Source organism: Oncorhynchus mykiss, chromosome 6, assembly GCF_013265735.2.
Source record: "Oncorhynchus mykiss isolate Arlee chromosome 6, USDA_OmykA_1.1, whole genome shotgun sequence".
NCBI classification, from domain to species: domain Eukaryota; kingdom Metazoa; phylum Chordata; class Actinopteri; order Salmoniformes; family Salmonidae; genus Oncorhynchus; species Oncorhynchus mykiss.
Genome location: NC_048570.1, coordinates 46,403,914 through 46,430,908, shown reverse-complemented (window position 1 = coordinate 46,430,908; position 26,995 = coordinate 46,403,914). Strand labels below are relative to the sequence as shown.

General features: G+C 40.0%; 1 protein-coding gene across 1 annotated transcript in view; it reads left to right on the top strand.

The window, feature by feature from the left end:
• The first annotated feature begins 301 nt into the window (after positions 1–301).
• The window catches only part of LOC110526044 (protein prenyltransferase alpha subunit repeat-containing protein 1), a 62,907-nt gene continuing 36,213 nt past the window's right edge, over positions 302–26,995 (top strand). Inside the window, exons 1-4 of the mRNA XM_036980251.1 lie at positions 302–626; positions 3,082–3,251; positions 10,704–10,770; positions 22,634–22,738. Of these exons, the coding sequence (XP_036836146.1) occupies positions 544–626; positions 3,082–3,251; positions 10,704–10,770; positions 22,634–22,738 (425 nt within the window). The 5' untranslated portion in view covers positions 302–543. The remainder of the gene's footprint in view (positions 627–3,081; positions 3,252–10,703; positions 10,771–22,633; positions 22,739–26,995) is intronic.

The following is a 26,995-nucleotide window of genomic DNA, read 5'->3' as shown; positions in this document are numbered from 1 at the left end:
GTTCCTCTCAGCTGGTGTTAATTTTCTTGATCCATATCCGATTACTCTCAACTTCCCATCCTGCTGCTGATAAAGGATGGCTCCGAGTCCCTTCTTTGAAGTGTCGGTATGCAGTACGAGTGATAAATGAAAGTTAGGGTATGCCCCGGATTTCTGAACTAAAGATCACTGATGTTTTTCTAAGTTGATTTTAGAGTACAGTACCAACATTGAGGTTTTTTACTAGTTACCACAGCCACAAAGTCAAACGGTCTTTGTGGCTTTTTGGTCTTGGTTTAAAGTCAGGCGTATGGCTAGCAGTGTGGTTAATTAGATTAGGTTTAAAATCTGATTTTAAGAAGATACATTGTAGAAATAGGCGGAGTTTATGACTTTGTGTCTGGTATCTAGTGACGGCCCTGGTGTGGCAGAGTTGGTGTAAGAAATGTTGCTACAATGTTACCATGGTGAAACTTGTTTTAAACATGCTCATCAAAGATTTTTGCCTAGTGTGTTCATTTTTAATGACCCGGATGAACATGATGACGTCATCAGTGCACAAAAATGGCAGAGTCGGAGGAGGAGGATGTCTTGGTCCAGAGAGTTGTCAAAGATATCAATAACGCCTTCAAGAGAAATCCCAATATGTACGTAGCATTATCCAATTTATCGTAAATAACGAGTACGATTAGCTAGCTACAAGATAACAGCAAACTAATCATGGCATGATGCTCGAACGAGATGGCAATCATTTGCTGCTTTATTAGCAAGCTAATCTAACTATCACAGTTTGTTGTCCAGCAAGCAAGCAAGCAAACATTCAGGATAAAAAGCAATCTGCAGAGCTCGGAGGGTAGCCTAGTTTGTGTATTTGCATACATTTAGCCATACGTTGCAGAGGATATATCTTTGACTGTGCAGCGGAATTCGTTTGCCACTTAGTAGCTAGCTACTATTCATTAGCCAAGAAGGCTAGCTACTTGATTTGCAGAAAAAGTTGACCCAGCCTTGTTATTCCCAGCTCTGGAATGGCATGCATAAATCACGTGAATAGAAAGTGTTTGTTTTGACCACAAATTAAAGTATATAGGCAGCTAAATAGTGTTGGAACAGTCTGCGGCTCGCGACTCTCCTCTCGCATGAAACGTGGGAGTTATGTTATGTGGGAGTGACATTTCCAGATCTTTTTTTACACCTTTATTTATCTAGGCAAGTCATTTAAGAACAAATTCTTATTTTTACTGACGGCCTAGGAAAAGTGGGTTAACTGCCTTGTTCAGGGGCAGAACGACAGATGTGTATCTTGTCAGCTCGGGGATTCGATTTTGCAACCTTTCGGTTCCAAGTCCAACGCGCTAACCACCACGTACCTATGTACGCAAAGGTCTGACACCTTTGTATCCAAAATGTGTCTTTACTATACTGAACAAAAATATAAACACAACATGCAACAATTTTATAGATTTTACTGAGTTGCAGTTCAAACAAAGAAATAAGTAAATTTAAATTAATTAAATCGGTCGTTATGGGTGGGCCTGGGAGGGCAGAAGCCGAGCCACTTGGGAGCCAGGCCCACCCAATTGGAAATAGTTTTCCCCCACAAAATAGCTTTATTACATACATAAATACTTGTCAGATTTTTGTGCATATGGAACATTTCTAGGGTGTTTTATTTCAGCTAATAAAACATGGGACCAACAGTTTGCATGTTGTATAAAATATAAATATTTTTGTTGAGTTTAGTTGTCATCCCTCACCCTAGCGTTGACTGATGAGTTTGGCTCTGTGATTCATAGATGTTTTATCTATCATATCTCAGAAACCTGTCAAGTTTCACACCTGCTGTTTTGATTCCAATGGAGATCTACTCTGGTGATGACATAGCTACTACGCTTTTCAAGATGTTAGCTAATCATATCCAATAATGATCATTTTATTACTTGGTAATATTTTTTATATATTGTTATAATAACATGGTAAATAATGCCTTGTTGGGCTTAGAAGAGTGTCAGCTCGCTAGATATATTCTGTTTAGAAGCTTCTCCGACTGAGTGTTCTAAATTAGAACTGGCCTACATTCTGTAGCTCATTTAAGAACAGGGTGTGAATGCTTCAACTTGATGCTGAGTAGGCCAGATCTTTTCCCTTTCATTTGCATCTCCATGTTTTGGTAGCCAACTCATAACCACCAGCCTCTTTTGAGAGATATCAAAAGAGGCTTTGCAGTACAAGGCACAATGGAATGTAAAATATAACTTTTCATATAAAATTGATTTGATGCACATTTCAGTTCCAGTTTATCAGAAGTAGAACATACACAGACCTATTTGAACTGAGTACATTTCTACTTAATAAATTGAAGGCATTTTTACAGGGCAAAACATCCTTCAATAAAAATAACATCTAAGCCTGATTAGTAGTGTTTGTATAGGCTCAATCTCTCTGGTGATGTGAGAGACCTGTGCTGAGCGCTATGCTGTGCTGTGTGCATACACACACCAGGGTTCCATACCAACAATTTCCCCACTAGGTTTTTCAGTTGGTGGCATCCATCTAAAAAAATTATAGAGCAAACATGCCACTCTGACATGTAGAATAAGGAATCACTCCAGTTCTATTTGTGACATTTCTATCTGAAACATTCCAATCCATTTTGCTTACTGAACATGGCCCTGCTGCAAAGGGGACTGTATGTGTGTACGCGCACCGCAGTTTGAGGCAAACCAGTTCTGTTGTGTGCTCAGTGAGGCGTAGACTCTCTGGAGATGCACTTGTGCAAACTAGGCTTCTCTCTACAAGGCTTGTGCCCCGTACTCCAGACCAGTGTTGTATTGGGCATCTAAAGTGTGCTCCTGTTCCTTCAACTAGAGACATTTAGGCTAAGTACAAGGGTCCCTACTCCATAAGCCAGGCAGTGAATAAAGCCCACCATCAGACAGGGGTTCTGCTGAGTCTAGAGGTTAAAAGGTTATGTATGTGTGAGCATGCATGTTAGAGAGCATGGGTATCTGAGAACGTGTGAATGTGTTTGTGTAGTTGTTGTGTTAGAGCAATGAGCATGCAGGTTCACACTCTCTCTCTCCTCCCCCCTCCCCCTCCTAGTGATGAGATAGGTCTGATCCTGTGTCCTGAGGCCAGGTACAACCGCAGCCCCATCGTCTTGGTAGAGAACAAGTTGGGGGTGGAGAGCTGGTGTGTCAAGTTCCTGCTACCCTATGTCCACAACAAACTACTGCTCTACAGGCAGCGCAAACAGTGGCTAGACAGGGAAGGTAAGAAGAATAATTATTTATTCTTTATCCATTTTCCTTAGTCCACTGAAACACGCACACCCCAGGGCTCGAAATTAAGGGTTTCCTGTAGGGCTGGGCGATATGACGATATAATATTGTGTGACGATAGACGTTTTTCTATCGTTTCATATTATGCTGTATCGTTTATTTAATTGTGTTGCAAATCACACTCTTTACTGCAATATTTTTTATCAATTGGATAATGCTTTGCTTTGGTGGAAGGAAATTTGCAACACAAACAAACACGGAGGAGAGTGAACGTTACACAGAGCACGAAGACACAGAGCTCATACCTAAAAGAGGGGCTACTTAGGTCGCATGGATGTGGTTTGGGTATGAAAAGTCTGACAAGGACCAGAAAACCATCCTTTGCAAAATATGCCACAGGCCGGTCCCGACAACAGGCTCAAACACCACTAACCTCCTTTACCACCTACGCAAGAATCATGTGAAACAATACGGCGAGAGTCTACGGATGAGACCCCAAAAAGTACAGTCGAGTGCTCAAAACAAACCCCCGACTCAGACGTTACAAGAGGATTTTGCCCGCGGCACACCATATGGCAAAGAATAACGAAGATGGAAGGAGATTTATTTATTCATTATTATTATTTTATTACAAAAAACACAAGGAAGGGGTAACATTAAAGTATTAGAGCATGAAGAACAAACAATACAGCATCAAGACACTATCAAACATGTATCAGTCTTTCCTCAACAGAGCCATCCTTATGTGTGAGGGTGCATGATATGATAGTGATATAAAATATGTCATAGTTTCTTTTTTCATGATCACAATCTTGTGAAACCCGAACCCTCTATGATCCCACCACAGTTCCCCAATAGCTGTCCCTCAACCATTCGAGACAATTTCAATCTATCTAATTGAATAGAATCTACAGCTTGCGTGTTCAAGATAAATACTTTTACTAAGAGTATTAGTATATTAGTAATTGAGTGAACCGGTCTCTCCACATCTCCTAACAGTACTATTTCTAGGGTCAATTTTAGATCGATGCTATGCATTTTCAGCCATTCCTGAACCTGAGACCAGAAACAGGCTACCTGAGGGCAATACCAAAATAAGTGGTCTATTGATTCTGTATTCTCACAATAAAATCTGCAGAGCTTCGATGATTTTATGCCCCAAATATTCAACATTTTGTTAGTGCCAAGAATTCTAAATAATAATTTTATCTGAAAAGCATGAAGTCTTGAATCTTGCATTGTTTTATATATCAACTCATACACCCTGTACCATGGAATCGGTACATCAAAAATCTCTTCCCAACTATTTTGCAATCTGTATGGCACAGTTGTCAACATCCTGGTCCTCGAATGAAACTGGTATACTTTCCTATTTATGCTATTTTTATTTCTCCGCCAGTTGTGATCCTTTATATTGGGCAGACAGACCAGTTCCCTACCTCCTCCCGCTGCCACCCGCCTCCTCCATTTTTGGGGTAATGCTGTAAACAATTGGTTGTACTCTTGGATTGAGCAGACCTTCCCGTACAATTCTGATAACTCCACGAAGGACATAACTCTACCATTACAATATAATTTAAGAACAAAATATCCTTTTCAAACATCTTTCCCATAAAAACAGGTATTTTATCAACCAGCGCATTTTAGTTCAGCCATAATATTTGGTCTATCTTTTCAGGGGGATGAAATTGAAATTGTAACCAGCTCTGCAATGCTTGTTTGAAAAAGACAATTTTATACATTGGATTAGCTTTTCTTATTAATCTACTTGAGAACTATTTAGGGTTCAAATAAAACTTTTGAATGAGTGAAGCTTTTAGAGAGAGGTTTAGTGCTTTTGTATTTAATAATCTCAACCCACCCAATTCATATTCATTATATAGATAGGCTCGTTTTATTTTGTCTGGTTTAGCGTCCCAGATAAAGCAAAATATTTTTTGCTCATATGATTTGAAAAATGAATCAGCAGGAGTAGGCAGCGCCATAAGTAAGTGAGTAAACTGAGATATGTCTAAGGAGATAATCAGGGCAATTTTTCCAGAAATAGACAGGTGTTTACCTCTCCATGGTTGCAGGATCTTGTCTGTTTTTACAAGTTTTCTATTGAAATTCCTTGTGGAGAGCTTATTTATATATTTTGTGATATGAATACCGAGTATGTCTACTCACCATCAGCCCATTTTATAGGTAAGCTGCAAGGTAATGTAAAAGTTGTATTTTTTAAGGATCCAATAGTTAAAAATAAGTTGTCCTCCAGTAAACTTTGATTAAATTTCCGATATTCCCGTCCACGTGGAAAATCTATAAGAGTTATGTGAATGCCAATTAGATGATGAGCCGATCGCATTCTGTCTCCTATTAAAACTTTTTTAACCTTTGATGCAAGAGAGAAGGAGACAAGAAAGTAGTCAAGACAACTAGCTTGAATAAGTCTCCTCCATGGATGGAGATCACAACTTACATCTGCAAAGACATGGCCCCAATTTACACGGTCGAGAAACGGGGTTTTTGTGAGTTGGTGCTAACACTCTACCCAAGGTACCAAATGCAAATTGATATGTGACAGGTATTAATGCCAAATTGACATGCAAAACAGTCAAGCTCCCAAAATATATATATTTTAGGCCTATATTTATTTTGTTTGCAACTATAGTTGAAGTGTTTTATATTTACCTTTTTAGATTTTATACATTATTATTTTGTTACATGCTTAATTGCAAATTTGCACCAAGGCTCTAAATAAAAGGAGAAATAATCAAATATGAGTAAGTACCTTTTATTTGTTGAGTATAATTCAAAATGTAATAAGAAATAGGCCTTTACATGTGGTAATTTTATATAAACTATTTATTAATTGAATTTACAGAAAATGTGCTATATCGTGATATGAAATGATCTATATCGGGATATGAGATTTTGTCCATATCGCCCAGCCCTAGTGTCCCGTCATCCGGGGGATGATTAAAAAATATATGTCTGGGACTGTTTAAAACACACGTTGGAACAGTTGCGGGATGATAGAGCACAAAAATATCAAATGCATACAACAGTGGTTCCATACTAAAATTTTTAAATACAAAGATAAGGCTGATGAAACAGATCACAATATTTAGCTTAAAAGTTGATAAACTATGAATACTTCACATTACAAGTGCAGCAATGTGTTAACTTGTCTCGGCCATATGCGTGAATCTTCCAAAATGCTATTACGGGAGAACGCCATTCTCAAACGCTCACCTGATGTGAGCGGTTTTTATAGTGTGACAGAGATGGATATGCAGCCTAATGGTAGAAACTTAGAAAAAGGGAATATCTGAACAAGGTATTGTGCCTTAATACCTTTGGACAGTAGAAGAGGAAATGATGGTATCAATGATATGATCATATCAGGAAATCTCTGCTTTTTTTCTATGGTTGGATTTTGGCTGTACATTATTAAAAGCAAGGTGTTCACAAACAAGAGGTGGTCAGGTACTGATGTTGGGCGATTAGGCCTGGCTCGCTTTTACTTTTCTTTTGAAAGATAGTGAATGTCTAACATCAAACCGTGAGATTGAAATAGCTAGAAAGAAGAATAAAAGACTGATGCAATGAGACAATATACAGTGCATTCGGAAAGTATTCAGGCCCCTTGACTTTTTTCACATTTTGTTACATTGCAGCCTTATTCTAAAATGTATAAATAAATATTTTCCCTCATCAATATACACACACAATACCCCATAAAGACAAAGCAAAAACAAATATGAGGGGACTCAGCGGAGGTTCAAACAAGTAAAAAGACAGCGTGGCCTAATTTCTTCAGAGCAGCTAAGAATTCTAGTTAACATTTCAACACAGTATTGACTGAAGCTTTCTATAGAATGTCATTTAAAAAGCAGCCTCTGAGATCATAAGGAATACGTTTTGTTGCATGAAGAATTTATATCAAGGAATCTGGTAGTTTTTGTCTGTCTAGCTGATAGGGAGTGAGCGGGCGGAGTGGGTCTATTTACAGGACTTTGTTATTGCAGCCACAACATATATACACACGTAGCTTACACACAATAGGGCCGGGATGATAATAGTATTGCAATATTTTTTCCATGGCAAAACTTTAAACATGAAGCAGAACGAAAGCTTTGGTCCTTTCTAAACCTGCTGTAATAAATACATGTGACTGTGGATGACAGCATAATGTTTGTTTCCAAGATTAGGTCTGTTTTCCTAAAGAAGTAAAATTCGCTTCATGTTTTATTTACTTGCCACGATACTAATGAGTATCGCGATACTGCTATCGTCCTGGCCTTAATACACAACACAGCTGGTAGAAGCTGGAGTCATTGGTTGGTGTCCATACCTGACATTCCAAGCGGTGGTAAAGTCTGAGTTGAGCAGCAGCAGAGTGCAAGTAATGTCCACCAGAGCTGGAACAGAGACAGAGACAGGTTAGCATATCAAGTGATTATTTGAAGTACAATTAAAGCTGTCTATAATGCCCATTTGTCTTGGCAAAATACATTCTGGCCGTCCAAAAGGGTAATGAAAGGACCAGACCAACTGAAAATTTTGGCACATCCCCAACGCTCATCTATATGATTAAACCTAGAGCCCGACCGATAAATCAGCTAACCGATATTATCGGGCGATATTAGCCTTTCACATATTCCACAGATAAAGCACCGATATTGTGTACATAGAATTAACAAATATGTCTGCTCATACATGTCACGCTGTAGAATGATAGGAGACAGGCGCAGGAATACGTAATACGTTTTTTTTTCTCCACCTAAAATAAAGTACGTCATGAAAACGACGGGCACGAAGCCCAAAACAAACACTTGTGTGTGTATATATTAAAACACAGGGATGCAACCCAAACAAAAGAGTGAGGTTTAAACCTCTAAATAATACACAGGACTAAACCCGTAATAACAAGTGCACAATAACACATAGCACGAAAGTCGATACAACAGAGCAAAGGTACTCACAAGACCAACGGACATGGGGACAATAATCGTCAAGGACAATGGGGAACAGAGGGCACATACAGTTGAAGTTGGAAGTTTACATACACCTAAGCCAAATACTTTTAAACTCAGTTTTTCACAACTCCTGACATTTAATCCTTGTAAAAAAATCATTTTTTTAGGTCAGTTAGGATCACCACATTGTTTTAAGAATGTGAAATGTCAGAATAATAGTAGAGAGTGATTTATTTCAGCTTTTATTTATTTCATCACATTCCCAGTGGGTCAGAAGTTTACATACACTCAATTAGTATTTGGTAGCACAGCTGTTGTAACTGAGTCAGGTTTGTAGGCCTCCTTGCTCGCGCACATTTTTTCAGTTCTGTTCACACATTTTCTATAGGGTTGAGGTCAGGGCTTTGTGATGTCCACTCCAAAATCTTGACTTTATTGTTCTTAGCCATTTTGCCACAACTTTGGAAGTATGCTTGGGGTCATTCTCCATTTGGAAGATCCATTTGCGACCAAGCTTTAACTTCCTGACCGATGTCTTGAGATGTTGCTTCAATTTATCCACATAATTTTCCTCCCTCAGGATGCCATCTATTATGTGAAGTGCACCAGTCCCTCCTGCAGCAAAGCACCCCACAACATGAGGCTGCCACCCCCGTGCTTCACGGTTGGGATGGTGTTCTTCGGCTTGCAAGCCTCCCCCTTTTTCCTCCAAACATAACGATGGTCATTTATCACCAAAAAGTAATATTTTTGTTTCATCAGACCAGAGGACATTTCTCCAAATTGTACTATCTTTGTCCCCATGTGCAGTTGCAAACCGTAGTCTGGCTTTTTTATGGCGGTTTTGGAGCAGTGGCTTCTTCTTTGCTGAGCGGCCTTTCAGGTTATGTCGATATAGGACTCATTTTACTGTGGCTATAGATACTTTTATACCTGTTGTTTCCTCCAACATCTTCACAAGGTCCTTTGCTGTTGTTCTGGGATTGATTTGCACTTTTTGCACCAAAGTACGTTCATCTCTTGTAGTCAGAACGCGTCTCCTTCCTGAGCAGTATGACAGCTGAGTCGTCCCATGGTGTTTATATTTGCACACTATTGTTTGTACAGATGAACGTGGTACCTTCAGGCATTAGGACATTTCTCCCAAGAATGAACCAGACTTGTGGAGGTCTACAGTTTTTTTTCTGAGGTCTTTGCTGATTTATTTTTATTTTCCCATGATGTCAAGCAAAGAGGCACTGAGTTTGAAGATATGCCTTGAAAAACATCCACAGGTACACCTCCAACGGACTCAAATGATGTCAATTAGCCTGTCAGAAGCTTCTAAAGCCATGACATCATTTTCTGGACTTTTCCAAGCTGTATGTAAACTTCTTACCCACTGGGAATGTGATGAAATACTGTAATTTAAAGCTGAAATAAATAATTCTCTCTACTATTATTCTGACATTTCACATTCTTAAAATAAAGTGGTGATCCTAACTTACTTAATTCAGGGAATTTTTACAAGGATTAAATGTCAGGAATTGTGAAAAACTGAGTTGAAATGTTTTTGGCTTTGGTGTATGTAAACTTCCAACTTCAACTGTTTGTGCCCTCTGTTCCCCATTGTCCTTGTCGATTATTGTCCCCATGTCCGTTGGCTCTTGTGAGTACCTTTTGTCGTGGTAATTTCCTGTATCACTAAATGAGGAGAGTTTACAAACCACACACCAGTCAGAGTTATACTTAAACTTCATCTTTAATTATATGACCTTCACCATAGCCCTTTGACTCTCAGATCAATTCAGTGTCTATAATGAATTCTGAGAGTGCCTATAAGAGAATTCCAAGATCTTTTATAGCCAAGAAACACCCATCTCAACTTACATGACGAACCACAGATCTTAGGAATAGTTCCCAAATAAATACTTTTACTTGAGAGAGGAGTATCCCATAGCCAGATAGCATTAGCTATAAAAAAAATACAGTTTTATATCTTTATGTGTGAAGCCTGAAATGTGGCAAAAGGTCGCAAAGTTCAAGGGGGCCGAATACTTTCGCAAGGCACTGTACACACACGTGTTTGTTTTGGGCTTCGTCCCCGTCGTTTTCATGACGTACTTTATTTTAGGTGGAGAAATAAAAAAAACTATTACGTATTCCTGCGCCTGTCTCCTATCATTCTACAGCGTGACATGTATGAGCAGACATATTTGTTAATTCTATGTACGCAATATCGGTGCTTTATCTGTGGAATATGTGAAAGGCTAATATCGCCGATAATATCGGTTAACCGATTTATCGGTCGGGCTCTAGTTTTAATCATATAGATGAGCTTTGGGGATGTGTCAAAATTTTCAGTTGGTCTGGTCCTTTCGTTACCCTTTTGGACAGCCAGAATGTATTTGCCAAGAAAAATGGGCATTATAGACAGCTTTAATTGTACTTCAAATAATCACTTGATATGCTAACCTGTCTCTGTCTCTCCCTCTTCCAGCTCTGGTGGACATTACTTGCACTCTGCTGCTGCTCAACTCAGACTTTACCACCGCTTGGAATGTCAGGTATGGACACCAACCAATGACTCCAGCTCCCACCAGCTGTGTTGTGTTTATTGTCCAGGACGATAGCAGTATCGTAATACTCGTTAGTATTGGAAACAAACCCTATTTTGTCATCCAGAGTCACATTTATTTATTTTCCAAGTTATAGCATGCAATATTTTACATACAGCAGGTTTAGAAAGAACCAAAACTTTCGTTCTGCTTCATGTTTTAATTTTTGCCATGGAAAAAACATTGCTACAGTGGGGCAAAAAAGTATTTAGTCAGCCACCAATTTTGCAAGTTCTCCCACTTAAAAATATGAGAGAGGCCTGTAATTTTCGTCATAGGTACACTTCAACTATGACAGACAAAATGAGGGAAAAAAATCCAGAAAATCACGTTGTAGGATTTTTTATTAATTTATTTGCAAATTATGGTGGAAATAAGTATTTGGTCACCTACAAACAAGCAAGATTTCTGGCTCTCACAGACCTGTAACTTCTTCTTTAAGAGGCTCCTCTGTCCTCCACTCGTTTCCTGTATTAAATGGCACCTGTTTGAACTTGTTATCAGTATAAAAGACACCAGTCCACAACCTCAAACAGTCACACTCCAAACTCCACTATGGCCAAGACCAAAGAGCTGTCAAAGGACACCAGAAACATAATTGTAGACCTGCACCAGGCTGGGAGGACTGAATCTGAAATAGGTAAGCAGCTTGGTTTGAAGAAATCAACTGTGGGAGCAATTATTAGGAAATGGAAGACATACAAGACCACTGATAATCTCCCTCGATCTGGGGCTCCATGCAAGATCTCACCTCGTGGGGTCAAAATTATCACAAGAACGGTGAGCAAAAAGCCCAGAACCACACACGGGGGACCTAGTGAATGACCTGCAGAGATCTGGGACCAAAGTAACAAAGCCTACCATCATTAACACACTACGCCGCCAGGGACTCAAATCCTGCAGTGCCAGACGTGTCCCCCTGCCTAAGCCAGTACATGTCCAGGCCCGTCTGAAGTTTGCTAGAGAGCATTTGGATGATCCAGAAGAAAATTGGAAGAATGTCATATGGTCAGATGAAACCAAAATATAACTTTTTGGTAAAAACTCAACTCGTCATGTTTGGAGGACAAAGAATGCTGAGTTGCATCCAAAGAACACCATACCTACTGTGAAGCATGGGAGTGGAAACATCATGCTTTGGGGCTGTTTTTCTGCAAAGGGACCAGGACGACTGATCCGTGTAAAGGAAAGAATGAATGGGGGCATGTATCGTGAGATTTTGAGTGAAAACCTCCTTCCATCAGTAAGGGCATTGAAGATGAAACGTGGCTGGGTCTTTCAGCATGACAATGATCCCAAACACACCGCCCGGGCAACGAAGGAGTGGCTTTGTGAGAAGCATTTCAAGGTCCTGGAGTGGCCTAGCCAGTCTCCAGATCTCAACCTCATAGAAAATCTTTGGAGGGAGTTGAAAGTCCATGTTGCCCAGCAACAGCCCCAAAACTTCACTGCTCTAGAGGAGATCTACATGGAGGAATGGGCCAAAATACCAGCAACAGTGTGTGAAAACCTTGTGAAGACTTACAGAAAACGTTTGACCTCTGTCATTGCCAACAAAGGGTATATAACAAAGTATTGAGATAAACTTTTGTTATTTACCAAATACATATTTTCCACCATAATTTGCAAATACATTTATTAAAAATCCTACAATGTGATTTTCTGGATTTTTTTTCTCATTTTGTCTGTCATAGTTGAAGTGTACCTATGGTGAAAATTACAGGCCTCTCTCATCTTTTTAATTGGGAGAACTTGCACAATTGGTGGCTGACTAAATACTTTTTTTGCCCCACTGTATACTAGTATCATGCTGGCCCTATTGTGTGTAAGCTACGTGTGTTTATATGTTGTGGCTGCAATAACAAAGTCCTGTAAATAGACCCACTCCGCCCGCACACTCCCTATCAGTTAGACAGACAAAAACTACCAGATTCGTTGATATAAATTCTTCATGCAACAAAACGTATTCCTTATGATCTCAGAGGCTGCTTTTTAAATGACATTCTCTAGAACGTTTCAGTCAGTACTGTTTTGAAATATTAACTACCCTGAATTCTTAGCTGCTCTGAAGAAATTAGGCCACGCTGTCTTTTTACTTGTTTGAACCTCCGCTGAGTCCCCTCATATTTGTTTTTGCTTTGTCTTTATGGGGTATTGTGTGTGTATATTGATGAGGGAAAATATTTATTTATACATTTTAGAATAAGGCTGTATTATAACAAAATGTGAAAAATGTCAAGGGGCCTGAATACTTTCCGAATGCACTGTATATTGTTTCATTGCATTAGTCATTTATTCTTCTTTCTAGCTATTTCAATCTCACGGTTTGATGTTAGACATTCACTATCTTTCAAAAGAAAAGGAAAAGCCACACAAGCGGGTAGCTTTGATATAATCATTTCTTAACACTAATTACAATAATTTATTTATCAACGTTTCGATAGCAAGCTGTCTTCATCAAGGTTTCAAGAGATTCAGTCTCCAATAGAGCCAGACTGATAAATCGGTTGACGGATATAATCAGCCGATATTAGCCTTTCACAAAAAAAATTTAATCAGTCTGTATTCCACAGATAAAGCACCGATATTATATACATAGAATAAACAAATACGTCTGCTCATTTGCAGTAACTTTTTGAAAATGTCAATGGTTGCCTGACATCATTCAGCCCTAGGTCACAACGTGAGTGAGAGTAGACATGGTAGTTTGACGGTGAATAGCTTGTCACAGCCAGTGTATATGAATAAGTAAATAATTAGAAGAACACTTCACCAAGCAAGCAGCCCTGTCCTCATCACTAAGGCCATGTGTTTGCATTCATGATAAGTAGCTAACGTTTGCTAGCTAGATAAATTAGAATGTGTGACTAAAACCAGTGGGGCAAGCATTTGCCTGCATAAGCATTTTCAGTCATCCGCGCATGCCATTCTGCAATATAATGTATGTATGGTTTCTGTGAGAAAACATTGTTGTAATGAACAGCTAGCTTGTGCTTGTCATAACTTACTCTCATTGCGAGGTTGCCATAAAGTGTTTGTTTACATGACCTTTGACTATTGTAAACACTGTAGTATATCTACTCAAGACAAATGCTCACACCTAGCGGTGAGATTAGGAACAGCATGTTACTGCTTTTCAATGCTTATTTGTGAACAGTGCAGTTGAAAGAAAGTTTAATTTATTCAGCCAGACACCCCTTGTGGCGGTTTAGCACAAACACTTTTGCATTCTTCTTATCCACTGCCATAGATAGACAACTTTAAGTTGTACCTAAGAAGGTAAACTAAACAAGTTTTACTGTCGTATTTATAGAGGATATAGTTTCCTTTTGGTGGATATCCTGTAAACCACAAAATGTTCTTAAATAATGTTAATTGTAATATTTTGTTAAGAAATCATATTTTATAGTATCTGTTAATCCTTTAGAGCACAATTTGTGTAAGAAAAGGTTGGTTTTTAATTTTACCCCCGGAATTAATTTCCTCCCCCCCAAATAAAAAATAAAATAAATATATATATATGTGTGTGTGTGTGTGTGTGTGTGTGTGTGTGTATATATCGGGATTCAGTGACTTTTGCCTCCCTAAAAATCGGTATCGGACACAAAAATCCCATACCGGTCGGTCTCTACTCTCCAATTGGTTCTTTCTGGAGATACACTATATATACCAAAGTGTGTGGACACCCCTTCAAATTTGTGGATTCGGCGATATCAGCCACATCCGCTGCTGACAATGGTATAAATTAAAGCACAAAGCCATGCAATCTGCAAAGACAAACATTGGCAGTAGAATTGCCTTAATGAAGATCTCTGTGACTTTCAACGTGACGATGCCACTTTTCCAACAAGTCAGTTCATCAAATTTCTGCCCTGCTAGAGCTGCCCCTGTCAACTGTAAGTGCTGTTATTGTGAAGTGGAAACGTCTAAGAGCAACAACGGCTCAGCCGCAATGTGGTAGGCCACACAAGCTCACAGAACGAGACCGCTGAAGCGCGTAACGCGTAAAAATAATCTGTCCTCGATTTCGACACTCACTACAGAGTTTCAAACTGCTTCTGGAAGCAATGTCAGCACAAGAAATGTTCGTCGGGAGCTTGGTTTCCATGAACGAGCAGCCGCACACAAACCTAAGATCACCAAGTGTCGACTGGAGTGGTGTGAAGCTTCCCCGCCATTGGACTCTGGAGCAGTGGAAACGCGTTCTCTGGCGTGATGAATCACGCTTCACCATCTGGCCGCCTGACGGACGAATCTGGGTTTGGAGGATGCCAAGAGAACGCTACCTGCACGAATGCATAGTGCCAACTGTAAAGATTGGTGGAGAAGGAATAATGGTCTGGGGCTGTTTTTCATGTTTCGGTGGTCTCGGGCTGTTTTTCATGGTTCGAACTAGGCCCTTTAGATCCAGAGAAGGGAAATCTTAACGCTACAGCATACAAAACCTTCTAGACGATTCTGTGCTTCCAACTTTGTGGCAACAGGTTGGGGAAGGCCCTTTCCTGTTTCAGCATGACAATCAAATACAATTTTATTTGTCACATGCGCCAAACACAACCTACCAGTGAAATGCTTACTTACAAGCCCTTAACCAACAATGCAGTTTTAAGAAAAATAAGTGTTAAGTAAAAAATATGCCCCTGTGCACAAAGCGAGTTCCATACAGAAATGGTTTGTCAAGATCGGTGTGGAAGAACTTGACTTGCCTGTATAGAGCCCTGACCTCAATTCTATCGAATACCTTTGGGATGAATTGGAACGCCGACTGTGAGCCCGGCCTAAATCGCCCAACATCAGTACCTGACCTCACTAATACTCTTGTGGCTGAATGGAAGCAAGAACCCGCAGCAATGTTCCAACATCCTAGTGGAAAGCCTATCTGTAAGAAGATTAGAGGCTGTTATAGCAGCAAAGGGGGGACCAACTTCCTATTAATACCCATGATTTTGGAATGATATATGTTCAACATGCAGGTGTCCACATACTTCTGTTCATGTAGTGTATTTTGGCCAGCTATAGGTTGTATTCAGTTGTGGGCCCTATTCATGAATTGCACGTTTCATGAACATTTGTTTTAGAACTGACTCCCAAACTAAGCGTTTTCCTCATTGCATTGTCAATTGACAAGGATGAAGATATATATATTTTTTTTTACTTTACCCCCCTTTTTCTCCTCAATTTCGATCTTGTCTCATCGCTACAACTTTCCAACGGACGAGTCACGTGTCCTCCGAAACATGACCCGCCAAATCGTGCTTCTTAACACCCGCCCGCTTAACCCGGAAGCTAGCCACACCAATGTGTTGGATTAAGCACTGTTCACCTGCTTACTTTAGAAATGTCATTGTATACTGAACTAAGAATATAAACTCAACATGCAACAATTTCAAAGATAAATCAAAATGAAAAATGAGTTACAGGACATCAGTCAATTGAAAAAAAAATATTTGGCCTTAATCTATGGATGTCACGTGACTGGGAATACATCTGTTGGTCAAATTTACTTTAAAAAACAAGTAGGTGTGTCGATCAGAAAAACAGTCAGTATCTGGTGTGACCACCATTTCGCTCATGCAGCGCGACACATCTCCTTCGCATAGAGTAAATCAGGTTGTTGATTGTGGCTTGTGGAAAGTTGTCCCAATCCTCTTCCATGGCTGTGTGAAGTTGCTGGTTATTGGACACTGATTAATCAGCCAATTTTTATATATATATATATATATATTATATATGTATGTATGTGTATATATATGTGTATATATGTGTATGTATGTCTGTGTAATAATGACAATTACAACAATACTGAATGAACACTTTTATTTTAACTTAATATAATACATAAATAAAATCAATTTGGTCTCAAATATATAATGAAACATGTTCAATTTGGTTTAAATAATGCAAAAACACAGTGTTGGAGAAGAAAGTAAAAGTGCAATATGTGCCATGTAAAAAAGCTAACGTTTAAGTCCCTTGCTCAGAACATGATCAAGGGACATATGAAAGCTTGTGGTTACATTTAACATGAGTTTTCAATATTCGTAGTTAATAAATTTAGGGTTGTAGTTATTATCGGACTATTTCTCTCTATACAATTTTTATTTCATATACCTTTGACTATTGTGTGATCTTATAGGCACTATAGTATTGCCAGCCTAATCTCGGGAGTTGATAGGCTTGAAGTCATAAATGGAGCTGTGTTTCAAGTATTGCGAAGAGCTGCTTGCAAATGCAGGAAAGTGCTGTTTGAATGAATGCTTACGAGCCTGCTGCTGCCTACCACCGCTCAGTCAGACTGCTCTATCAAATATCAAATTACATACTTAATTATAATATAATAAACACACAGAAATAGGAACCTTTGGTCATTAATATGGTCAAATCCGGAAACGATCATTTCGAAAACAAAACATTTATTATTTCAGTGAAATACGGAACAGTTCCGTATTTTATCGAACGGGTGGCAACCCTAAGTCTGTTACATCGCTGTTACATTGCACAACCTTTAATGTTATGTCATAATGATGTAAAATTCTGGCAAATTAATTACGGTCTTTTTTAGGAAGAAATGGTCTTCACACAGTTCGCAACGAGCCAGGCGGCCCAAACGGCTGCATATACCCTGACACTGCTTGCACTGAACGCATGAGAAGTGACACAATTTCCCTAGTTAATATTGCCTGCTGACATTCATTTATGTTAACTAAATATGCAGGTTTAAAAAATATATACTTGTGTATTGATTTTAAGAAATGCATTGATGTTTATGGTTAGTTATATTGATGCAACGATTGTGCTTTTTTTTGTGAATGAGCTTTTGTTCAATCATCACCCATTTGGCGAAGTAGGCTGTGATTCAATGATAAATTAACAGGCACCGCATTGATTATATGCAACGCAGGACAAGCTAGTTAAACTAGTAATATCATCAACCATGTGAAGTAAACTAGTGATTATCTTTTGATTGTTTTTTATAAAATAAGTTTAATTCTAGCTAGCAACTTACCTTGGCTCCTTGCTGCACTTGCGTAACAGGTGGTCAGCCTGCCATGCAGTCTCCTTGTGGATTGCAATGTAATCGACCATAATCGGCATCCAAAAATGCAGATTACCGATTGTTATGAAAACTTGAAATCGGCCCCAATTAACCTGCCATGCCGATTTAATCGGTCGACCTCTGATCCAGAGCATCCCAAACATGCTCAATGGGTGACATGTCTGAGTGTGCAGGTCATGGAAGAACGGGGACATTTTCAGTTCCCAGGAATTGTGTAAAGGTCCTTGCTACATGGGGCTGTGCATTATCATGCTAAAACATGAGGTGATGGCCGCGGATGAATGGCACAACAATGGGCCTCAGGATCTCGTCACGGTATATCTGTGCATTCAAATTGCCATCGATAAAATGCAATTGTGTTCGTTGTCCGTAGCTTATGTCTGCCCATGCCATAACTCCTCCGCCACCATGGGACACTCTGTTCACAACATTGACATCAGCAAACCTCTCGCCCACACGACACCATACACATACACAATAAGCCTTTTGTGTGTATGGAACATTTCTGGGATCTCTTATTTCAGCGCATGAAATATGGGACCAACATTTTACATGTTCCGTTTTATCATTTTGTTCAGTGTATTTCCAGGCCACTATAGTGTAATTTAGACTAAACAGTCATTAGCCACTGTTCAAAATGACTGGGCATCACTCAACTTTTGGGCACCAATGCTGCGGCTTCTGTAGAACTTTCATAACAATAACAACGAAACAGAGTGATTGAGCTGCAACCCATGAATTCGGAGTTGAGATAACCATGTGTAACAGTATTGCTTCCTTCCCTCTTCTTGCCCCAACCTGGGCTTGAACCAGTAACCCTCTGAACTAGAGTTGGGCGATATTCCGATAGCATTGTCTACCGACGATGATTGACGGCCTTCGTCAATGCTGACGACATTATGATGTGACAGACAATGGTCTATTTGAACTTTAAAGTAGTCTCGCAGTGCACAGCGGGGTAGGACACAAGTGACATTCCGAGTAATTTGTCTATTTCTATTTGCTGTAGCCTATTTCAATAAATATGTTTTCTACAGAACGCTAGAGAGGAATGTAGGCCAGACAAAGCGGAGAATCCTACCAAAGTGTACAGTCAGAAAATATTGTTTCTCTCTCTCTGTTGGATGCATGGGCCTTAGGCTATAGACTAAACGTATTAAAAAAAATAGAACATAACTATCTTGTAAAGCTGTTTTTAAAAACTTGGCCTATATTCCATTCTCTCTCCATTTGATAGGCTATGAGTATCTTTGGGATATTGGCTACGCTTCCATCGTTTTGTGCATGGCCCTCTTCCAATAAAACATTGAATCTAACGGAGTTACATCTCAAAACCTTATTTGAATAGCCTTAAAACGTAAGGTAGCCAGGGGACTAATAATGAGAGAGATATGAGAGAATAAAATCGAATGACAAGTTTAATTAAGTTTAAGCTTATTTAGAAAGAAATTATCCATGGGGGCCAGACAAATTCAGCCAGTAACACATCCTCCTACTAAGCCTATCATAAAAGCTTTAAGACAAGTTAAAGGTTGCAATATGCAGAAGTTGCTGTGCCATTTCCTGGTTGCTAATATTCTAATAGTTTTCCTAATTTCAGTTTGTGACAAAACAATCAAGTGTAGAGAATCATTGTACCATCTAAACCGCTGTGAAATATATGTTCAATAACCAAAAATATAGAATGTTCAACTGTTTGAAGCTGATGTACAAAACCGAAGGTAAAAGACTGAAAAACAAACTTAAGAACGGGAAGCATAAAAACAGTGCACATATAACAGATCTTCTTAGACTTGCTTTCAATGATAATGACAGATCTATAACTCACATTTCCTTGTGAATTTGGTCGGGTCGCCCAAAATGTTACATATTGCAGCTTTAAAGTTATGAACAGTAACTTATTTCCCAAATATTCTAGTTGAAGAAAGTGTTGTCCTAAAGTTGCACGTTTAGAAAGAACAAGAATGGAAGTCTATAGCCTCGGCATAGGCTATTCTCAACCACAGCTGTATGAGAGATAGAACAAACAATAATATTTATTTACTATTATTTTAAGCGGCAAAAAAAGAAATGATCCAGTTATTACCTACTAACTATCTAGCCATTTCACATTGGCTAAATATTTATGCTTAGCTAATGCGTAAATCATTCATTAACGTAAGTCGGATTTTTACATACACTTAAGTTGGAGTCATTAAAAATCGTTTTTCAACCACTCCAAAAATGTCTTGTTAATAAACTATAGTTTTGGCAAGTCGGTTAGGACATCTATTTTGTGCATGACACAAGTAATTATTCCAACAATTGTTTACAGACAGATTATTTCAATTCTAATTCACTGTATCACAATTCCAGTGGGTCAGGAGTTTACATACACTAAGTTGACTGTGCCTTTAAACAGCTTGGAAAATCCCAGAAAATTATGTCATGGCTTTAGAAGCTTCTGATAAGCTAATTGACATAATTTGAGTCGATTGGATGTGTACCTGTGGATGTATTTCAAGGCCTACCTTCAAACTCAGTGCCTCTTTGCTTGACATCATGGGAAAATCAAAAGAAATCAGCCAAGACTTCAGAAAAAAATTGTAGACCTCACGTCTGGTTCAAAATTGGGAGCAATTCCAAATACCTGAAGGTACCACGTTCATCTGTACAAACAATAGTACGCAAGTATAAACACCATGGGACCACGTAGCCGTCGTACCGCTCAGGAAGGAGATGCGTTCTGTCTCCAAGAGATGAACGTACTTTGGTGTGAAAAGTGCAAATCAATCCCAGAACAAAGCAAAGGACCTTGTGAAGATGCTGGAGGAAACAGGTAAAAAAGTATCTGTATCCACAGTTAAACGAGTCCTATATCGACATAACCTGAAAGGTTGCTCAGCAAGGAAAAAGCCACTGCTCCAAAACTGCCATAAAAAAGCCAGATTACGGTTTGCAACTGCACATGGGGACAAAGATTGTACTTTTTGGAGAAATGTCCTTTGGTCTGATGAAACAAAACTAGAACTGTTTGGCCATATTGACCATTGTTATGTTCGGAGGAAAAGGGGGAGGCTTGCAAGCCGAAGAACACCTTCCCAACCGTGAAGCACGGGGTGGCGGCATCGTGTTGTGGGGATGCTTTGCTGCAGGAGGGACTGGTGCACTTCGCAAAATAGATGTCATCATGAGGGAGGAAATTTACGTGCATATATTGAAGCAACATCTCAAGACATAAGTCAAGCAGTTAAAGTTTGGTCGCTAATGGGGATTCCAAATGGACAATGACCCTAAGCATACTTCCAAAGTTGTGGCAAAATGGCGTAAGGACAAAGTCAAGGTATTGGAGTGGCCATTACAATGCTCTGACCTCAATCCTTTAGAACATTTGTGGGCAGAACTGAAAAAGTGTGTGCGAGCAAAGAGGCCTACAAACCTGACTCAGTTACACCAGCTCTGTCAGTAGGAATGGGACAAAATTCACCCAACTTATTATGGGAAGCTTGTGGAAGGCTACCTGAAACGTTTGGCCCAAGTTAAATAATTTAAAGGCAATGCTACCAAATACTAATTGAGTGTATGTAAACATCTGACCCACTGGGAATGTGAAGAAAGAAATAAAGGCTGAAATAAATAATTTTCTGATTATTCTGACATTTCACATTCTTAAAATAAAGTGGTGATCCTAACTGACCTTAGACAGGGAATTTTTACTAGGTTTAAATATCAGGAGTTGTCAAAAACTGAGTTTAAATGTATTTGGCTATGGTGTATGTAAACTTCCGACTTCAACTGTATGAACTTTCACAGTGAATGCTTTTATTTATACGTTTCATACGATTTAATTGAATATCGCCAAATGCATATTTTTTTTATTGTGCCTATTTAATGCAAACCTTGCTGTTAATAGATCATAATGCAGCATACAACAGAGCTAAACATTGGTAAATGACAAGTTCACTTTGTCATTCATAGCCTAAAACGCATATCAAGTGCAAATGCGCTGTTTAGCCCACATCTGAAGGCTGGGAGGTATTTAGGATGTCGCCTACTGTGGATCGCTAAAATATCCTAATGATTATGATTACACTTCCTTCATTCAAATATTATGGCGACACTTGGAAACTAAGCTCAAGTTTCAGTGTGGCCTGTTATTGTCCAGACTTGTTGAAATATCTTCTGGCTTTGAAAAAAATCTCCAGGCCTTCGTCATAGCTGTCAATTCTTTGAAAAATAAAAATTTCTTACAGGTGGCAGTTTGGAAAAAAAACGAATCCCGTCCGAATCATTCTCTGGTGTAACGGACATTCTGGGGTAATAAATGAATAACCAACGTTCTCTTGTAATACTAGTCCCTTGCAAATAGGGCTGAAGACAACAAACACCCTGGTCAAATCATTCTGTCATACAAAATACGTATCCAACTGTCAAGGTCACATACCTAATCGTTGCCTGGTATATTTCATTAAGCCCTAGCCGCTTTCAAACATTTGCTCATTTGGCAGATAATAAAAAAAGTAGTCAGGCTATTTAGCCTGTGAATGTGTTTGCTTGTACATTGAGTGTCTTTGAGGATCTAACTTGCCTAACTTTGATCAATTCAAATAACTTATTTTTCCTGTGAGAACTTTTTGTGTTTCATAAAACAAAAACAAGTATGCAAATAGCATGCAAACAAATGTGCCCAATGCAGTAACATAACATTCACAATCGGTAAAGAACATTAAGATTGACAGTCATTGAATAGTTCCTCTCTTCTGTCTGTTTTGGCAGGAAGGAGCTGCTGCAATGTGGCGCCCTAAATCCAGAGAGAGACCTGTACCTGGGAAAACTGGCCCTCACCAAGTTCCCCAAGAGCCCCGAGACATGGATACACAGGTAGGACTGGAGAGGGGTGTGTGTGTGTGTGGTGTGTGCCTCCGCGTGTGTCCACGTTAAATATTTAAAAATATTAAACTGGCGGTTTTACGATGCATGTTTAGTTATCAGTGGACCAAAATAAAACGATGGCATTTATAGGTTCCACTGTAAATCCTCTCACACACTAAAACACAACACGCATTCAAACACGTCACATGCACATACACACAGTTAAACAGGTCCAATCATTACTGCCTCTACTGAGTCCCTTCTCGACTCTAAACCAGGCAACAGAATAAATCTTTGAAATATTATTGATGGAGTAAAGTTATACAATTTACCACCACTAACCCAAGCTGGGAGGGAAGAAGGGATGGAGAGAATTAATGAGGGATGAAAAGAGAAGGAAAGCAAGAGTGTGGGTTGGAGAGAAAAGGGGGGGGGGGGGTGGTGGTGGAGAAAGAAGGATGGAGAAATACTTAGTAATAAAGAGAGAGAAACAGAGGAAGGTACAGAAGAAGAAGGGATGGAGAGAGTAGGGATATATTTCTTGCGAGACGGACGGTCTAACCTATTTCCCACAGTTTAATCCCCCCCCCCCCCCCCCCCCCCGTTCCCCACACCATCCCCGTCATGTTAGATCAGGACCAAGCCCAGGCCGTAGGATCACATCCCATTAGAAAGACACCCCGTGCCCCAAGGGACCCTAGGAAATTATGGTTACATGATTGTCACTGGCCTGACACTGGTTTCATTCAGTATATTGTAGAAGGAGGGGGAAAAGGGAGGAAGGATGAGGGGTTAGAGGTAGAAAGCAGGTAGAAACAGAGAGTTGGAAGTTTACATTCACCTTAGCCAAATACATTTAAACTCAGTTTCAGAATTCCTGACATTTAATCCTTGTAAAAATTCCCTGTCTTAGGTCAGTTAGGATCACCTCTTTATTTTAAGAATGTGAAATGTCAGAATAATAGTGGAGAGAATGATTTATTTCAGCTTTTATTTATTTCATCACATTCCCAGTGGGTCAGAAGTTTACATACTCAATTAGTTCTTGGTAGCAATGCCTTTAAATTGTTTAACTTGGTCAAACGTTTTGGGTAGCCTTCCACAAGCTTCCCATAATAAGTTGGGTGAATTTTGGTCCATTCCTCCTGACAGAGCTGGTGTAACGGAGTCAGGTTTTGATGTTTTATTTATTTCACCATTATTTAACCAGGTAGGCTAGTTGAGAACAAGTTCTCATTTACAACTGCGACCTGGCCAAGATAAAGCACAGCAGATTGACACATACAACAACACAGAGTTACACATGAAATAAACACGCATACAGTCAATATAATACAAAAATAAATAAAGTCTATATACAGTGTGTGCAAATTAGGTAAGATAAGGGAGGTAAGGCAATAAATAGGCCATGGTGGCAAAGTAATTACAATATAGCAATTAAACACTGGAATGGTAGATGTGCAGAAGATGACTGCAAGTAGAGATACTGGGGTGCAAAGGAGCAAGATAAATACAGTATGGGGATGAGGTAGTTGGAAGGGCTGTTTACAGATGGGCTATATACAGGTGCAGTGATCTGTGAGCTGCTCTGACAGCTGGTGCTTAAAGCCAGTGAGGGAGATATGAGTCTCCAGCTTCAGTGATTTTTGCAGTTCGTTCCAGTCATTGGCAGCAGAGAACTGGAAGGAAAGGCGGCCAAAGGAGGAATTGGCTTTGGGAGTGACCAGTGAGATATACCTACTGCAGCGCGTGCTATGGGTGGGTGCTGCTATGGTGAACATTGAGCTGAGATGAGGCGGGGCGTTACCTAGCAGAGACTTGTAGATGACCTAGAGCCAGTGGGTTTGGCGACGGGTAATGAAGCGAGGGCCAGCCAACGAGAGAGTACAGGTCGCAGTGGTGGGTAGTATATGGGGCTTTGGTGACAAAACGAATGGCACTGTGATAGACTGAATCCAATTTGTTGAGTAGAGTGTTGGAGGCTATTTTATAAATGATATCGTCGAGGATCGGTAGGATGTTCAGTTTTACGAAGGTATGTTTGGTAGCATGAGTGAAGGATGCTTTGTTGCGAAATAGGAAGCCGATTCTCGATGTCATTTTGGATTGGAGATGCTTAATGTGAGTCTGGAAGGATATTTACAGTCTAACATACACCTAGTTATTTGTAGTTTTCCATATATTCTAAGTCAGAACTGTCCAGAGTAGTGATGTTGGACGGGCGGGCAGGTGCAGGCAGTGATCGGTTGAAGAGCATGCATTTAGTTTTACTTGCATTTAAGAGCAGTTGGAGGCCACGGAAGGAGAGTTGTATGGCATTGAAGCTCGTCTGGAGGTTAGTTAACACAGTGTCCAAAGAAGGGCCGGAAGTATACAGAATGGTGTCGTCTGTGTAGAGGTTGATCAGAGAATCACCAGCAGCAAGAGCGACATCATTGATGTATACAGAGAAGCGAGTCTGCCTGAGAATTGATCCCTGTGGCAACCCCATAGCGACTGCCAGAGGTCCGGACAACAGGCCTTCCAATTTGACACACTGAGCTCTATCAGAGAAGTAGTTGGTGAACCAGGCGAGGCAATCTGTTGAGAAACCAAGGCTGTTGAGTCTGCCAATAAGAATGTGGTAATTGACAGAGTCGAAAGCCTTGGCCAGGTCGATGAATACAGCTGCACAGTGATGTTTATTATCGATAGCGGTAATGATAGGACCTTGAGTGTGGCTGAGGTGCACCCATGACCAGCTCTGAAACCAGATTGCATAGCGGAGAAGGTACGGTTGGATTTGAAATGGTCGGTAATCTGTTTGTTAACTTGGCTTTCGAAGGCCTTAGAAAGGCAGGGTGGGATAGATATAGGTCTGTAGCAGTTTGGGTCTAGAGTGTCTCCTCCCTTGAAGAGGGGGATGACCGTGGCAGCTTTCCCAATCTTTGGGAATCTCAGACAATACGAATGAGAGGTTGAACAGGCTGGTAATAGGGGTTGCAACAATTTCGGCAGGTACTTTTAGAAAGAGAGGATCCAGATTGTCTAGCCCAGCTGATTGTAGGGGTCCAGATTTTGAATCTCTTTCAGAACATCAGCTATCTGGATTTGGGTGAAGGAGAAGGAGGGTGCAGGGCTTTTGACCGGGGTGTAAAGCATGGCCAGCAGTAGAAAAATGCCTATTGAAATGTTCTATTATCGTGGAAAGAGCTAGCCTTAGCTTTTCTAACTGCCTGTGTATTTTGGTTCCTAACTTCCCTGAAAAGTTGCATGTCACGGGGTCTATTCGATGCTCATGCAGATCGCCACTGGATGTTTTTGTGCTGGTCAAGGGCAGTCAGGTCTGGAGAGAACCATGGGCTATATCTGTTCCTTGTTCAATTTTTTTTGAAAGGGGCATACTTATTTAAGATGGTAAGAAAGGCACTTTTAAAGAACAACCTGGCATCCTCTACTGACAGTATGAGGTCAATATCCTTCCAGGAAACCCGGGACAGGTCGATTAGAAAGGCCTGCTCGCTGAAGTGTTTTAGGGAGCGTTTGACAGTGATGAGGGGTGGTCGTTTGACCACAGACCCATTACGGATGCAGGCAATGAGGCAGCGATCGCTGAGATCTTGGTTGAAAACAGCAGAGGTGTATTTGGAGGGCAAGTTGGTTAGGATGATATCCATAAGGGTGCCTGTGTTTATGGATTTGGGGTTGTACCTGGTGGGTTCATTGATAATTTGTGTGAGAATGAGGGCATCAAGCTTAGATTGTATGATGGCCGGGGTGTTAAGCATGTCCCAGTTTAGGTCACGTAGCAGCACAAGCTCTGAAGATAGATGGGGGGCAATCAGTTCACATATGGTGTCCAGGGCACAGCTGGGGGCAGAGAGTGGTCTATAGCAAGCGGCAACGGTGAGAGACTTGTTTCTGGAAAGGTGGATTTTTAAAAGTAGAATCTCATTGTTTGGGCATAGACCTGGATAGTAAGACAGAACTCTGCAGGCTATCTCTGCAAAAGATTGCAACACCGCCCCCCTTTGGCAGTTCTATCTTGTCGGAAAATGTTATAGTTAGGGATGGAAATTTCAGGGGTTTTGGTGTTCTTCCTGAACCAGGATTCGGACACGGCTAAGACATCCGGGTTGGCAGAGTGTGCTAGGGCAGTGAATAAAACAAACTTAGGGAAGAGGCTTCTGATGTGAACATACATGAAACCAAGGCGTTGTTGGTTACAGAATCAAATCAAATCAAATTTATATAGCCCTTCGTACATCAGCTGATATCTCAAAGTGC